This window comes from Sorex fumeus, unplaced genomic scaffold (assembly GCF_029834395.1).
Source record: "Sorex fumeus unplaced genomic scaffold, SorFum_2.1 ptg000039l, whole genome shotgun sequence".
NCBI classification, from domain to species: Eukaryota; Metazoa; Chordata; class Mammalia; order Eulipotyphla; family Soricidae; genus Sorex; species Sorex fumeus.
Window position 1 is genome coordinate 15,572,925 of NW_026606096.1, and position 15,333 is coordinate 15,588,257.

The 15,333-nt window shown below is 45.7% G+C and overlaps 1 protein-coding gene across 1 annotated transcript; it reads right to left on the minus strand.

Moving 5' to 3' along the window:
• Nucleotides 1-11,889: 11,889 nt before the first annotated feature.
• On the minus strand, nucleotides 11,890-14,663 carry LOC130028174 (exosome component 10-like). The gene is given in 2 exon segments (XM_056118881.1): nucleotides 11,890-14,621; nucleotides 14,624-14,663. Coding segments are annotated over 2 exon segments (2,763 nt in total). The 5' UTR covers nucleotides 14,655-14,663.
• Nucleotides 14,664-15,333: the final 670 nt, after the last annotated feature.

Consider the following 15,333-nt stretch of genomic DNA (forward strand, 5'->3'; position numbering starts at 1 on the left):
CCTCAGGTGTGGGAAGGGCAGGATTGGGTTAGCGTGGGCACTGTCTGAATTTGGGACTCCTCAGGCGGTTTCCTGTCAAAACAAGTTACACCTTCAGAACTGTATCGTATACCCAATGTCTTTCTCAGTGAGGGTCCCTCTCTGATGATTTATCATACTGCCTGATCCACTGTTGTCCAGTGACTCAAGTCACAAAGAGCAACCCGTCATGAATAAATGTGGATATGAAGGGAAGTCGAGCTCAACAACTCTCTTGGCCAGCAATATCTACAGCTTTAAAAGAGTTGATGTGTTCTGAGGAAGATAAGACCCTCCCAAGGAAGTAGGAGAACGAGCTTTCCAGTGCCCTGTTCACCGTCTTCAACGCAACCAGATTCTCCTTCTCCATAATCACTCATAGATAGCCAACTCTGTAAGGCTTTGTGGAATAGAACCCTGATTATTTAGTGACAATCCCCAGCTGTGACCAAAGTCCTGGAGATGGGGAGACGACTCAACGTAATCCAGGAAGATAGGTGCTAAGGTATAGTACTTCATATAAGGAAACAGATATCAGATCCTCTATGCAGTATTTCCTCCAATAAGAGTAGTGTTCTCCATAGAACAGACACTAGGAATGGAAATTATGCTCTCCCTCTGCCTCCCGTAAACCTACAGTCCTTATTGGTTATTACCTGGATCGGTGACCCTGGTCTGGTTGAGTCCTTGGTGCTGGTGTTGAGCTGACTCTCCCCGAAGGACTGGAAGTCGGCCTGCCGCTCTGTCCTGTGTTTGACCTGTTTTTATATTCTGTTGGATGGGTGGGGCTTTAAAGAAAAGACCAGTCAGAAGGAAGGGAGCTGAATTAACCCTGATAGGATACTCTGAAAGTAGGGATTAAGTAGTATTTAGCCAGGGGGCAAGAGGTAGGCGACTAATACTGAAAATCCAATCTCCACAGTGAATTTCCTACCTTTATCCTTCTCATATTTCTTTCTTTCTTTCTTTCTTTCTTTCTTTCTTTCTTTCTTTTTTTTTCTTTTTTGGGTCACACCTGGGTGTTTCACAGGGATTACTCCTGTCTCTGCACTCAGGAATTACCCCTGGCGGTGCTCTGTGCTCGGGGGACCATATGGAACGCTGGAAATCGAACCCGGGTTGGTGGCCCTGCAAGGCAAACGCCCAAAAAGGCAAAACAAACAAACAAACAAAAAAAAAAACGCCCTACCAGCTGTGCTATCACTCCAGCCCCACCTTCTCATGTTTCTTAATCCCATCCTGGTTGAGAAAGAAATAGTAGTACCAGACTGTGTTTCAAGTTCAATCTTCCTTTCTGAAAGTGCAACTGAATTTATAAGTTTCTACTTCTCAACTGAGATTCAATTCCACTGCATATGGTCCCCCAAGCACTGCTAGGAGTGTCCCTTGAGCACAGAGCGTTGAGTAACCCCAGGTACAGCTAAACTCAGAACAAAAGTTGCTCATTCTCAGAATCTTTAGGCTACCTGCAAGGCTTGGAATTATTTTTCCTCTAACAGGCAAACAAACAGATAAATAAAACATTCTGGCTTCCTTCAAGCTATGGGATGAATAGTGGTTGGCATGTCAAAGTTTTCTCCTACATCATCCACAGAACTGTGAATGTCTCTGTCTTGACCTCAAAATTTTCTTGATCTTTTTTTTCCTAATCACTGCGGATTGGTGGGGCATTAAAGGAAATCCCCACCATGTTCTGGTTCTGTTATTATTTGCTTTTTTACAGGACATACCTGGGGAAAGAGAGGTCAAAAGAAGCAAGAGGAAATATCTTCCAGTGGTTTTATAACCTGTTAAAAAGCTTTTCTTCCAAGACGTGGAGCGATAGGACAGTGGGTAGGGCATTTGCCTTGCACGGGGCATACCCAAGTTCGATTCCCAGCATCCCATATGGTCCCCCGAGCACCACCAGGAGTAATTCCTGAGTGCAGAGCCAGAAGTAACCCCTGTGTAACACCCAGGTGTGACCCAAAAAAGAAAAAAAAACATGAGAAGGCATATATTGTTCCAACAATGCCTTCACCAGTGCTCACTACCTTCCCCCCATCTCTCTGATTTTCCTCCCACCCCCAGCCTGCTTCTGTGGCAGGTACATTTCCCTCCCTCCATTGAAGGACAAAAATTTATTCATCTGTGTATGGTGTGGTTGCATGGATATCAAAGATTTTGGGTGGAAGTGATAGCATCCATTTTTGTGTTCAAATTTATTAAGAAGGCATTAGTGTTAATATGTTACAGTTGCTTAACTGAAGCAAAATATTAAAGTGATCGCTTTACCCTGGTTTACCACCAAAAGGAAAACTGAAGGTCAGATGCAGCAGTCTTTTGAAAAATAATACAAAGTCTTTTAAAAAAACACACAAAAGGTCACACAGAAAGAACCCAGGGTAGAGTGTGTAGTACGAGGACTAATGCCATGCTAGAGAACCTCTCTTTATTTTGCCCCATTTCATGTTTTCCTCCTCATGGCAGTAAAACCTAGGATTGTCCCTTCATCGTGAGGACTTGACTTCCGTTTCTAGGGGAGATCTTTCTTCTGGGGCTGTTGAATGATTATCAACACCTGCTACTCCTTAAACACCCCATAAGTAAGTGGGGGAGGGCGCTTCTCCTCCTTTGGGCTCCTATGAAATTGGCCTCTTCCCTGTCATATTTCTTGCCTTCCTGAAGACCAGAGGAGCTGCAGATAGGGGACTCTGGTTTGGGGGCTTGTCTAGAACAACTGGAGAGGAGAATAGGGACTGACTGTGGCTTGTGGGGTGAGGGGCGCTTACCAGTTCATGCAAGACGCAGGATGGGAAGCTTACAGAATCTGAGGTCAGGCCTACTAGGGCAGGAGATGAAATGAGTACATCCAGGTGTAATTCCTGAGCACAGAGCCAGGAGTAACTCCTGTGCATTGCCAGGTGTAACACAAAAAGGAAAAAAAAACACCACTCCAGCCTTATCTTCCTAATAAAAATACTGAATGTCCTGAACACAATTACCTCTTAGTACCTGTATTTTAAATCATAATTCACAAAAGGAGAGAGAGTAAAAAGAAATGCTGAACTACCTCTCCATCCTCACATTTTGTTTTCTTCCTATTGAGAGTTAATCTTTATATTTTAATACCATAGAGCATTTAGAAAAGTGTCTGCCTCAGCATTGTCTGATGCACCAAACAAAAATGAACAACGACCAAACCTTTTCCTTACTAGTCTCTTCCAATTCTGCACCACCAGTGTCAGAAGCTCCAGCTACCTGTCCCTATGGTCAGACACTGAAGTGGTCACCGTAAAGGTAAGTTGTGTTGGTGGCCGTGGGCACTTCTGGCATTCCCAGCTCCTCCACTTGTCTTGTGTGCCCAGAGTTCACTGAAACATCATTTCCCAAAGTTCTCCTCGTTGTTCCCTTTCCCCACAATATCAGGGAATAGAAACATTATATCTAAATTATTTTATAGTTTATTGATCAGTTTTCTCTTTATTAAACTTTAGTTTGAATTATTATAGATAAATCTGGAATCTACAATAGAGATATTTATAGTTCCATTGTCTTGACATATATACAAAACTGGTAACCATTTGAGATGATCATCACAAGGAAAGAAAGCTATGACAGCCTTCAAAAAAATCAATGAAATAATTCCAGTAGAGTGGTGTTCAATCTCTTCACTCTTATCTGAAACTAATGCTAGAAACTGTAGGGAATACCACCATTATGAAAGGAATTTTTGTATTCATGAAAGTAAACACAATGGTTTTGTAATTTAATGCAAAGTTATCTCTGTAATTTGCATCTTTATATCTATACAGCATCAACTTCTTGATTATCTTCACAAATAAAGTACACAAGACATAAAGGATGTCACATATGTAATGCTTAAAACACTCAGATGCATTTTATTTTATTTTATTTTATTTTGCTTTTTCTGTCACACCCAGCGATGCTCAGGGGCTATTCCTGGCTCTGAACTCAGGAATTACTCCTGGTGTTGCTTGGGGGACCGTGTGGGATGCTAGGGATTGAACCTGGGTTTGCTGAGTGCAAGGCAAATGCCCCCTCCCTCCCAGTGTGCTAGGAGGGCCCTCCAGGTCCTCCGATGCATTTTTCATCTATATTTTGTCTCTGAATTTAGAAGACAAAGAACATTAGGCTAATTCTGCAAAGAGTTTCGATCACTAAAACTAATGCCAGCATCAAATCCCATTATCAACCTGAGATTGTAAGCTCCTGAATATTTCTGAAAATGGCACAACACTTATGTATCACCAGTCTATCAGGCAGAATCTAACATCTCATTGTCTTTGATATTCTAAGACATTTTCAGAAAACATGACGATATTTTTTTCTGGAGACAGATTTTTTTTTCCTCCTCATTTTCACTACATTCTTCTGTCTAGTTCTTGTGTTCTTTGGAGGACTCCATTGTTGTGAAATCACTCCTAGATCTCTTGCAAGCAACTATATGCACTTAGTCCCATTCATTGAGGTATCTCTTCAATCCATGAAATAACTATTTAAAGTAACGTGGGTTTCAGACTTGAAGAGAGGCATGAATACTTTAGAAAGACAGTCCTGTGGTCTGGCACTAGCACTCACCATTCCTACAGAGTTCGCACAGCAGCCTGCCCTAAGGTTTAGAATGGGTCCAGGTCCCTCCCAGCCGTTCACCAGTATGAAATCATCTGTCTCTCTTATTTTTTTTTTTTTTGCTTTTTGGGTCACACCCAACACATGCTCAGGGGTTACTCCTGGTTCTGCACTCAGCACTCAGGAATTACTCCTGGCGGTGCTTGGGGAACCATATGGGATGCTGGGAATCGAACCCGGGTCGGCCAAGTGCAAGGCAAACGCCCTACCCGCTGTGCTATTGCTCCAGCCCCAAATCATCTATCACTTTATCCTGCATCAAACCCACCATAGACTGCTCAGTGTCAGTTCTACATTCACTTTCTCAGTTTGACATCTATCAAACATCATGATATTTGAATGCAGTTTTAAATTTTTTTAATTGAATCATTATGAGATGCAGTTACAAAGTTGTTCATGATTGATTGTGTTTCAGTCATACAAAGTTCCAACATCTCTCCCTTCACCATTGTACATTTCCCACCAGCAAGGTCCCAGTTTCCCTCCTGCCCCTCCCTGCCCTGCCTCTATGTTGTTTTATCTATAATTTCAAACAAACTCCCTCTGACATTCATCTCCTTCCTTAGGTCTTTCTCTTCTTTCTTATCTTAGACATTCCATCACCATAATCTCTCTAAATTCAGACTTTCTCCCCTCTGTGCACATCTGTGGGCTGGAGCGATAGCATGGTGGGCAGGGCGTTTGCCTTGCATGCAGCCAACATGACCGACCCAAGTTCGATTCCTCCGCCACTCTTGGAGATCCCGGCAAGCTACCTGTGATGTTTTCAATATGCCAAACACAGTAACAAGTGTCACAATGTTACTGGGCCCGCTGCAGCAAATTCATGAACAATGGGAGAACAGTGACAGTGACATTTTGAAGGGGCGGAGGAATTGAAGGTGGAGGAATCGAACTCATAAAACTAATTGTGCAAAGGTCCTACCCACTGAGCTATCGATACAGCCCTGTACACATCATCACAGTGAAAATTTTCTTTCATATCAATCTCTTTCTGTACATTGAATTACAAACCAGGAGGGTAGATTTATATATATATACATATATATATACATATATATATATATATGGAACACCTAATTTTAACCTGAAATAAAACTGCATGGTATTGAAGTATGGCCAGATGTTTTCTCATGAGGTGGGAAAATTAGAGGCAGGACTTCTAGGTTGTAAATCACACAGGTACAACAAGAACAGAGCGAGAGCAAGTTTCATCAGGTTGCTGGAGCAGTAATAGTATAGGGTCATAGAAGCAATTAGTAAATAGCAATACATAACATTTTAAAAAATGCATTAACCACTGATTATACCAATCAATATATCTTTTAGAAGAAAAATATTTGTATCGAATCTATATATCCTGTATCTGGCCTATTCTTTGTGAACTGTTTGCTGTCCACCAGGCCATGGAGAAGATGGGGAGATTGTGCAGAGGTCAGGGAGGGACCTTCTGTGCTGTGCTGTATGTCTGTCGTGCTGAAGGACACTATGGACCACCTGTGGTCTAGAGACCACTCAGGCTTTCTGTTCTCTTCGCTTCAAGAGCATCTTCCATACTGCTACAGGAACTGGCACATCTGTCCTCTCTTGCTTGGTTTTCTGCCATTCTCTATGCTCACTCTTACACCATCCTTTTCCATTCGGGGGAAGTCTCAGACGTACCTACAAGCTGGATTATCCAGATATTTCCTACTGACGCTGAAAAATTATTAGACCTAGATAGAGGTTACTTCTGCGGCTCCCCACAGATCTGGCTCCTCTCCCCCTCCAGCGTCTGGGTCCTAAGAATTCCTGTCTTTTTCATGGCACAGTGGAACCAATTTCTCAATTCTGAGCATACTGGAACACATAGTCTCCCAAGCACTGCTCTGCTCTGAGCACAGAAAAACTAGGAGGAGGAGGAGGAGGAGGAGGAGGAGGAGGAGGAGGAGGAGGAGGAGGAGGAGGAGGAGGAGGAAAGAAAACTTCATGGCTATTGTTAGATAATGATGTAACAGTAAGATCAAAGTAGGAATAAAATCAAATAAAACAACCAGTAGAGGGCAGCCTTGTGTTAAAATATGATAATGTGCTTGGGACCAGAGAAATTGTACAGCGGGTAAGGCGCTTGCTCTGCATGTTGGGAACCTGAATTCGATCCAAGGCATCTCATAAGGTTCCAGGAGCAATTCCTGAGTGCTGAGTCAGAAATAGCCCCTGAACATCACCAGGTGTCCTCCCTGCCCCTCAAACTGATGATAATGTACTTAAGCTGAGAAGAGAAACTCAATAAACTATTTCAAAGTTCCCGGTTCCCATACTCCTACAATTTCACTTCATTATAAAGGTAAAGGTAAAGGCCCTGCTGTTGATCATCGATTTGCTCGAGCGGGCCCAGTAACGTCTCCATTGTAGACTTTGTTGTTACTGTGTTTGGCATATCGAATACAACACGGGTAGCTTGCCAGGCTCTGCCGTGTGGGCGATATACTCTCGGTACCTTGCCGGGCTCTCTGAGAGGGGCAGAGGGTCAGCCATGTTTGCTGCGTGCAAGGCAAACGCCCTACTGCTATGCTATCGTTCCAGCCCCTCACCTGAAAAATTATATTTTCAGGGATCATTTGTATAGTTTCTTACTCACTTCATTATCCTTTCTCATCTTCAAAACTACTATCCGGGCATAGTAGTTTTCAAAACTACTATATTTCAAAACTAGTATTTTTAAAACTACAATATTTCAAAACTACTATACAGGCATACTATAAGGGCTGGAACGATAGCACAGCGGTAGGGCATTTGCCTTGCACGAAGCCAGCATGGCCGACCCGAGTTCGATTCCTCTGCCCCTCTCGGAGAGCCCGGCAATCTACCGAGAGTATATCGCCCGCACGGCAGAGCCTGGCAAGCTACCCGTGATGTGTTCGATATGCCAAACACAGTAATAACAAAGTCTCCAATGGAGACATTACTGGGGCCGCTCGAGCAAATCGACGATCAACGGGAGGGCCTATACGGGCATGAGAAAAAGGAAAGGCACATATTTTATATGCTCTTTCCATCATGTGGTTCCAGAACCACCAACGATGTCCCCCCTTTCCCTGAACATCACCACTGGATGTGCATTAAAACCCTGTGTCGGGGCTGGAGCGATAGCACAGCAGGTAGGACATTTGCCTTGCACGCAGCCAACATGGACAACACAAGTTCAATTCCCAGCATCACATATGGTCCCCTGAGCACCACCAGGAGCAATTCCTGAGTGCATGAGCCAGCAGTAACCCCTGAGCATTGCTGGGTGTGACCCAAAAAGAAAAAAAAAAGCCTGTGTCATATTGTACATAGCTGTGACTTTTTCCTTAACCCAAGTTTTCCCTTCATATTTTTAAGTTATGTAAAAGAATATGCACACATATTTCCCTAGAAAGTGTGCATCTGTTCTCACAATCCTTTCTAAATAGATCTGAGGAGACTCTCTAATTTTTATTATTATTAGGAAGGAAATTTGTGATGAGTTAGTTATATCACCGGATTACTGCTGAGGGTCGTCACTATAAGTCTGCTGAGAAATTTGTATTTCTGTTGTGTGGAGAGCCTCGTGGTATATCGTTAGCTTTTTTCAATCTATTAAATTGGGGGACAGAGGGGTGCTCTGAAATGTCATCTCACCATTGAAGACTGGCCATAGGAAATATTGCCTAGTGTTAGGAGCAGTGGTATTTGTTAAAATAGCTGGAACTTCAAAACAGTTGAACTCTTTTATAAAATTTCTGTCCAGGCTCAATGAAATTGGAACTGTGTGTACATAGCACCCATCAGAGTTTTACACAGAAAATGAAAATAATCCGATTTGCTTCTGAAACTGATGATTCAGGAGTCAGGAGAAGGGGGTAAGCAGGTGGTCAGGGTTTCTACCCTAAACCAGACTCCCCCATCACTACAGCAGAGACTTTTGAGGAACTCCAAGTCCCCCAAGTAAACAAAGCAAAGAAAAATTAAAATAAGGGTTGGGATGTAGTTCATTTGGAAGAGCACTTGCTCTGCGTGTGTGAGGCCTGCTTTTGATTCCAGGCTTGCTATCCCTAGGGCTGAGCCGAACGTGGCTCAAAAACAGAACACATATACACAAACACACACACGTGTACATACACACATATACATATATATGTATATATGATTATACTGTGTACTGAGATGAGAAAGAAATGGAAAGGTGGCATGAAATGAGGAGCGACCTCTAATGAAGATGTTCAAAAACAATCAGAGAATGTATGTGGTTAGAAGAAGAGATAGAACCACATAAACTGTATGTGTTTTTTTATTCTATACTTTATTACAGTGTTTTATTTCTGTATTCCTGAACCAATAAGAACATGCAGTTTGACTGAAGCAGATGTAAGGTGTTTGTTTTATATGTAAATGACCCTGGTTTACTCACTGGCGTTACATATGGTCTCTGGAACACCACCAGGAGTATCCCTGAATACAGTCAGGAGTAAACCCTGAGCACGCTGGGTGTAACCACCCCCACTGCACCCCAAAATGCAATAACCAATCTTAGTACCGCTCTGGTAAGGAAAACACATCTTGTCTGTATATTCTTATTAAAAGGGATCCTAATGGTGCTTGTACAATTATTTTTACCCAGAATTAGTTTTTTTTACAGAACCTCTATTTTTATACTAAAATGTTTGTAACGTGCTCAGACTTCTTAACATCTCTTAGAAATACATCAAATTTATAAATTTATTTGGAGAAACCCAATCTTCTTCATTTAAGTTTTCCTTTGCTGGGCAGTAAATGACCTGACTCCGTGCATCTAGGCCTACCGTAGGCAGCTGAGAGCAGCCATCTCCCAGCCCAGCTCCTGTGAGCAACAGTCAGCGCTGTGGGTCCAAAGAGCAAGCTGGACTGAGCAATGGCCCCATCTGAAGAACATGTTCTTCAGTAAAGTTACTGAATTTTCTCGAAGAGTTTCTGTGCTTTAAGTAAGACTATCAGGGGGTAAGACTACCAGGGGATACCAGCAATGCAAAGGATGGAGAACGTTACTGGATTCTCACCCACACGTTTTCAACTAAATGCTTAGTGAAATTCAGTCCCTGAATAACGATTGCGTGGCTAGAGGAACAGCGCCTCACTGGGAGAGACAGGAGGGGGGTGATAGAGAGGGTTGGGCCCACTGTTAACAAGATCCTCTGGGGGCCCTATAGTGGGTAAGAGCATTTGCCTTGCACAAGGCACACCTGGGCTTGATTCCCAGCATCCCATATGTTCCCCAGAGCACCTCCGGGAGGAATTCCTGAGTACACAGCCAAGAGTAACCCCTGGCTTGTGCAAAAAACAGGAGCTTTTCCTCTAGAGAAGAGTGGGACAGGGTTACATGGCCAAATGATGGAGAAGCAGGTGAGAGGTGGATCCTGGGTGTGTATCAAAAAACGGGCTGTGTATCAAACTGAGAAGGGAAAAGTCTGTACCTGGTTCTTTCAGCCACCAGACACCCTGTGACTGGCTAAGGGGAGGACTGGACGCTGAACCTCTGGGCGCTGGAGTTCTAGCCTCGGGAGCTGGAATGTGGGACATGATGGTAACCGAACATGCACTACTTGTGCCAGAGTTTCCTCTCTGTGTTGTGGGGGATCCAGGGCCTGTGTGTTCTACCCACACCTGAAAACATCCCTGGGATTCTGGAAACATCTGGAAATATCACTGCATTCTGGCTGCCTCTAGTCAGAGCTATAGCAGGTTCCTTAAAATTTTTCTTCTGATAACTCCCCTCCCCATTTTCTTCTCTTTTATTTTTTTAATTTTTATTTATTTATTAATTTTTTTTTGGATTCTTGGGGTCAGTCCAGCAATGCTCAGGGGTTACTCCTGGCTCTGCACTCAGGAATTACTTCTGGCAGTACTCAGGGAACCATAGGGGATGCCAGGGATCAAATCCAGGTCGGCCACGTGCAAGGCAAATGCCCAAGCTATAGTTCCAGCCTTCTTTTTCCTTTTCTGTTTTGAGTTATACCCAGCTTTGCTCAGGGCTTATTCCTCTCTGTCTCAGAGATCATTCCTTGAAGTGCTGGAGGACCACAAATAGTGCTGGGGATTGAATCTAGTTCAGCCGTGGGCAAAGTAGATGCCTTACCTGCTGTACCAGTTGTCTGGCCTTCACCACCACCTTCACTCAATATGTTTTGGGGTATTTTGTTTTTACTTTTTGGCCAAACTTGTCAGTGTTACTCTTGGTTCTGTGATCAGGGGTCACTCCTGCAGTGCTGGGGCACCATGGGGTGCCAGAAATTGAACCACCCGGGTCTGACATATACAAGGCAAGCTTTAAAAAAAAATTATTTTATAAGGTAGTTCACAATATCTTATTACATTTAATATTCAAACACCAGTCCCATCATCATTACATCTTCCCATCATCATATTTTGATGATCTTCCCATCATCCCATCCTGAACCCCAATCCCTGCCCCAAAGCAGAACCAAAATAATCTAATATTTCACACTAAGGTTTTTAAGGCAAGCTTCAACTACCACTCTAGTCCCTCTATCTAGTAAGTTTTTATGCAACTTGAGTAATATGTATATACAATTCAAATATAGAGGTGTACATGTATGTGGATATGTATACAATTCAAACATTTCCAGATAATAATCACAAAGAATTTGGAATGGGTACATCCAGTGGTGCTCAGGGGTTATTCCTAGATCTGTGCCGGGCACTAATCTAACAGTGCTCACGAAATATATGGTGCCACGAATCAACACTGAATTTTCCTCCGTGTAAAGCATCAATCCATTGATCTCCAGAACTAAGAAATGTATTTTAAAACAATTTTTGATTGAATTTGCTGTAGGCAGGAGGGTTGAGCCGTACCTGGCAATGCTTAGGGCTTGCTCCTGTCTTTGTGCTTGGGAAACACTCCTTACGGTATTCCTGTAACCAAAATACAAGAACTGTCCCTGATGTACCAACTCTCTGATCCTAAAACAATTTTTTTTAAAGATTTTTGGAGTGAAGCAATAGTACAGCAAGTAAGGGATTTGCCTTATCCCCACAGCCAGGCCCAGTTTGATCCACAGCACCCCGCATGGTCCCTCAAGAGTGCCCGGTGTAATTCCTGAGTACAGACCCAGGCATAAATTCTGAGTACCACTGGATATAACCCAAAAACAAACAAGAAAAACAAATGCAAAAAGATTCTTTACCACCACCTATTCAAATACGTGACCGCACATGGGGTCACAAGCTCCAGTTTAGTTATTCTTTTTCCCAGTAACAATTATTTCTAACAGTGTTAAAATTGGGATGGTATACAAAACCATCCCAAGGCCGTTGCCTCCCGGTCCCGGGAAGAACCCGGAAGTCTGGCGGACGTGGTCTCCTGGGCGAGTTGCATCTGAACCCTCTGTCCAACTCCCGGAGCACGAAGGACATGCTTTTGTTTCCGGCGGTCTGTTGGAGTTCTTTGGCTGCGAAGCATTTCTTGCCAGCCACGATCTGCTTACCGGGGTCAAACTGGGAGGCCAGTTTGGACTTGCTGTTTCCAGCAAACGCCTGGACGTTTAGCTTGCGGTAGTCAAAGGAAGTAGAAGCTTTCTCCCGCGCCTCCCTGGGGTCCTTGGGCTTCTCAGCCAGTTTGGACCATTTCTTCTCTTGTTTCTGTTCAGGGGCTCTGGGGTCACTTGTTGGCTCTCGCTTCTTGGCAGCGTTTTCCAGGGCGATCTGCTGGCGGAGCAACAGAGCCGGCTGGGCGGGGGTCTGCGACCCTTCCTTGGCCTCGTCTTTGGCTGCTGTTACCTGGGCTGCCCTCTTCCTGGCGGTGTCCTTAGAGTCCTTCTGTCCCTGCGCCTGGCTGGCCAGCTCACAGCGCTCGCTGATTTCATTGATGCTGGAGGAAGGGTCGGCCTTGGCTGCCTGGGAAATGTGGGCGTTGTGTTGGAGCGCCTGCAAAAGCATCCCGAATGGGTTCTCCAAGGACTGCACCACTGGCTGGACTTTCTTCTGGGCTTTGTTCTTTTGCTCTGCACTTGCCTCGTTAAACAAGGTGTCCGCGGCCGTGGCAACGAAGCGGCTGGTGGCCACCAGAGTCTTCTCTTCGTGCTGGGCTGGGAAGAGGCCGGCCTGCGTCTGGCCCGGGACGGACCCATTGGTGGGTATGGCAGGGCAGTCACCCGACCAAGCGTGGGAGTGTTCTTGAGGTCCAACGGGAACACTTTCCAGCCTCTCGGGATGGGGCAGCAGTGCTCTCCTCCTCACTCCGGTGGCAACTTCCGACTGGCACAGAGGGGTTCCTCGCGCCTTCTGGATGAGAAGATGCAGCTCATGAAGTTGTTGCCATACCAGAGGCGGGACTGGGGTGCAGCAAGCAATGATGCCCTGGGGCTCCTCGGGCAGCTCTTCTGAGATCTTCAGCATCATGCGGTTGGGCAAGACATAGCAGCAACTCTCATCCTCCCTCCTTGCCAGGTGATCCCTCCAGGCGAACAGCAGCCGGAAGGCTGTCAGCTGCTGTGCATTAAGAGGCGTCTTCAGCTTCTCATACAGCTTCAGGTAGGACTCATCCGTGAAGAGCGGTTTGGCGAACTTCCGGAGGCAGATGTCCCTACTGCGCTGCCACACCACCCGGGCCTTCGTGGGCTGCTCGCTGGCAGCAGCCCACAGCTCCAGCCTCATGCAGTCGTAGATGTAGAGCAGGTAGTGGGTGTCCTCGCGGGCATAGTGGAGCATTTCCTCCGGCAAAGGGCGCACCCTCCAGTCGGCCAGCTGATACTGCTTGTTCGCCTGCACGTTGCAGTAGCGTTTCAGCAAGTGGTCCAGGGAGTGCCGGCCCAGCCGAAGAAGGCGCGCTGCCTGCTGCGTGTCGAACATGTTCACCACGTACAGCCCGAAGTCCTTCTGCAGCCATTCTATGTCGGAGTTAGCGCCGTGGAAGACCTTCACGATGGCAGGGTCTGTGAAGCTCTCGTTGAGGAGGTGCATGTCGCTGCGCAGCTCCAGCGTGTCGATGATGAAGTCTTCCGTGCGCGTGGAAATCTGCATCAGGCAGGTCAGGCCCAGGAAGCTCCGGTAAAAGTGATGCTCCAAGTCCACCGCAAATTCCCAACAGGCCAGGAGCGTCGCGTTGAGTTGCACGAGTTGGTCCAGCGAGGTCACCAAGTGGCAGGCCGTGTCCTGCAGGGGCTTGTAGGCTTGGGGCTGCGGTTTCTGAAGCACCCACCCTGGGGGCGTAAAGTGATCCAGTTCGTACTGATAGGGGTGTGCGAACACGTCCTGCTCTACCTGCTGGGTCCGCTGCTGGTGGAGGAAGTGGACCAGGGCCGGTGGCACATCCGGGTCCTCTGATTGGTTCTTGGTGTGCTCCCGACTCTCCTTAGACAGCGCCCGAGGGAGAGGTTTCAGGGCGTTGGGCTTGATGAAGATCTTCGGAACAAATGGGGTGTTGGAATTGTCGATCTTCTCTCGGAATTTAAGCTGCGGTCGGATGATGTTCTTCACGTGAAGCAGCCGGAAGGGTTCCGATTTTGTTTTTTTGCCAGATTCTTCTGCCTTCCGGTTCCAGCTGGACACGATCATTTGGCGGGCTTGTGACCCTATGGGGAGGACGGGCTGCTGATGCTTCTTCATGCCTGAAGCTTCATCCAGTAAAATGTCCACTCCATCCAGAATAGCATCATTGGCGTCAACCAATGAATCAAATTTGTCTTCCAAGTCCGTCACTTTCCTGCAGTCCTTGATGTCGCTCTGACACACGTACTACTGCATCATTCTGCTCATGCACTCAAGCATCCTGTCTCCTTGAGTCTCACGGAATGTTTGGAAGCCAGGAAAACTTTGGTAAAAATCATATTCTGGGCCAGACTGTGGCAGGCTCCCAGATGCCTTAATGACTGCCTCCACTGACCTGAGAGCAAACGTCATGACGCTGTCGATGTCCGGGAAGCCAGGCAGCACCATCTCCTCCTCAGGCTGAGGAACGCTTGCAGCTGATGAGCCCTTGGGGCCTGGGAACTCGGAGGTGCCATTTTTCCAGCCAGGATGGTCTCTTCTCCAAGATAGAATCCCAAGTTAGAAGCCAAGACTTAGAGCTCTTGAATTTAAGGCTGCTTATATAGGAGAGGTCAATTTGTGTTTCTTTTTGTTTCAGGGCCACACCCTACTGTTCCTCAGCATCTGCCAGGGGTAATCAGAGAAACACAGGGTAGGGTGTGGCCCAACACACCCACCCTACAGCAGCTGCTGTACCAATTGTGTGGTACCAATCTGGATGTGGCCCTCTGGCACACATTTGGCCTCCTGATCATCAACAGGAGTGACCTCAGAGCATAGAACCAGGAGCATGCCCTGAGAACCTCTGGTTGTGATCCAAAGCAAAAAAAAAAAAAAAATCAAACATGGGCAGAGTGATAGTATAGTGGTTTTTCTGGTACGAGGCTGACTTGGTTTATCTGGTATAATCTCTGGCACCACAGATAGTCCCCTGATCACAGCAAGGAATGGCTTCTGAACACAAAGGCAGGAGAAGGTACTGAGCACTGCCAGTGTAGTCCAAAATCAAAACCAGAAACAGAAACCTAAACAAACAAAAAATAATTGTAAAATGTGAAAGCACTCTAACAGCCCTGATATATAGATAGATAGATAGATAGATAGATAGATAGATAGATATGGGCTGGAGCGATAGCACAGCGGGTAGGGCGTTCG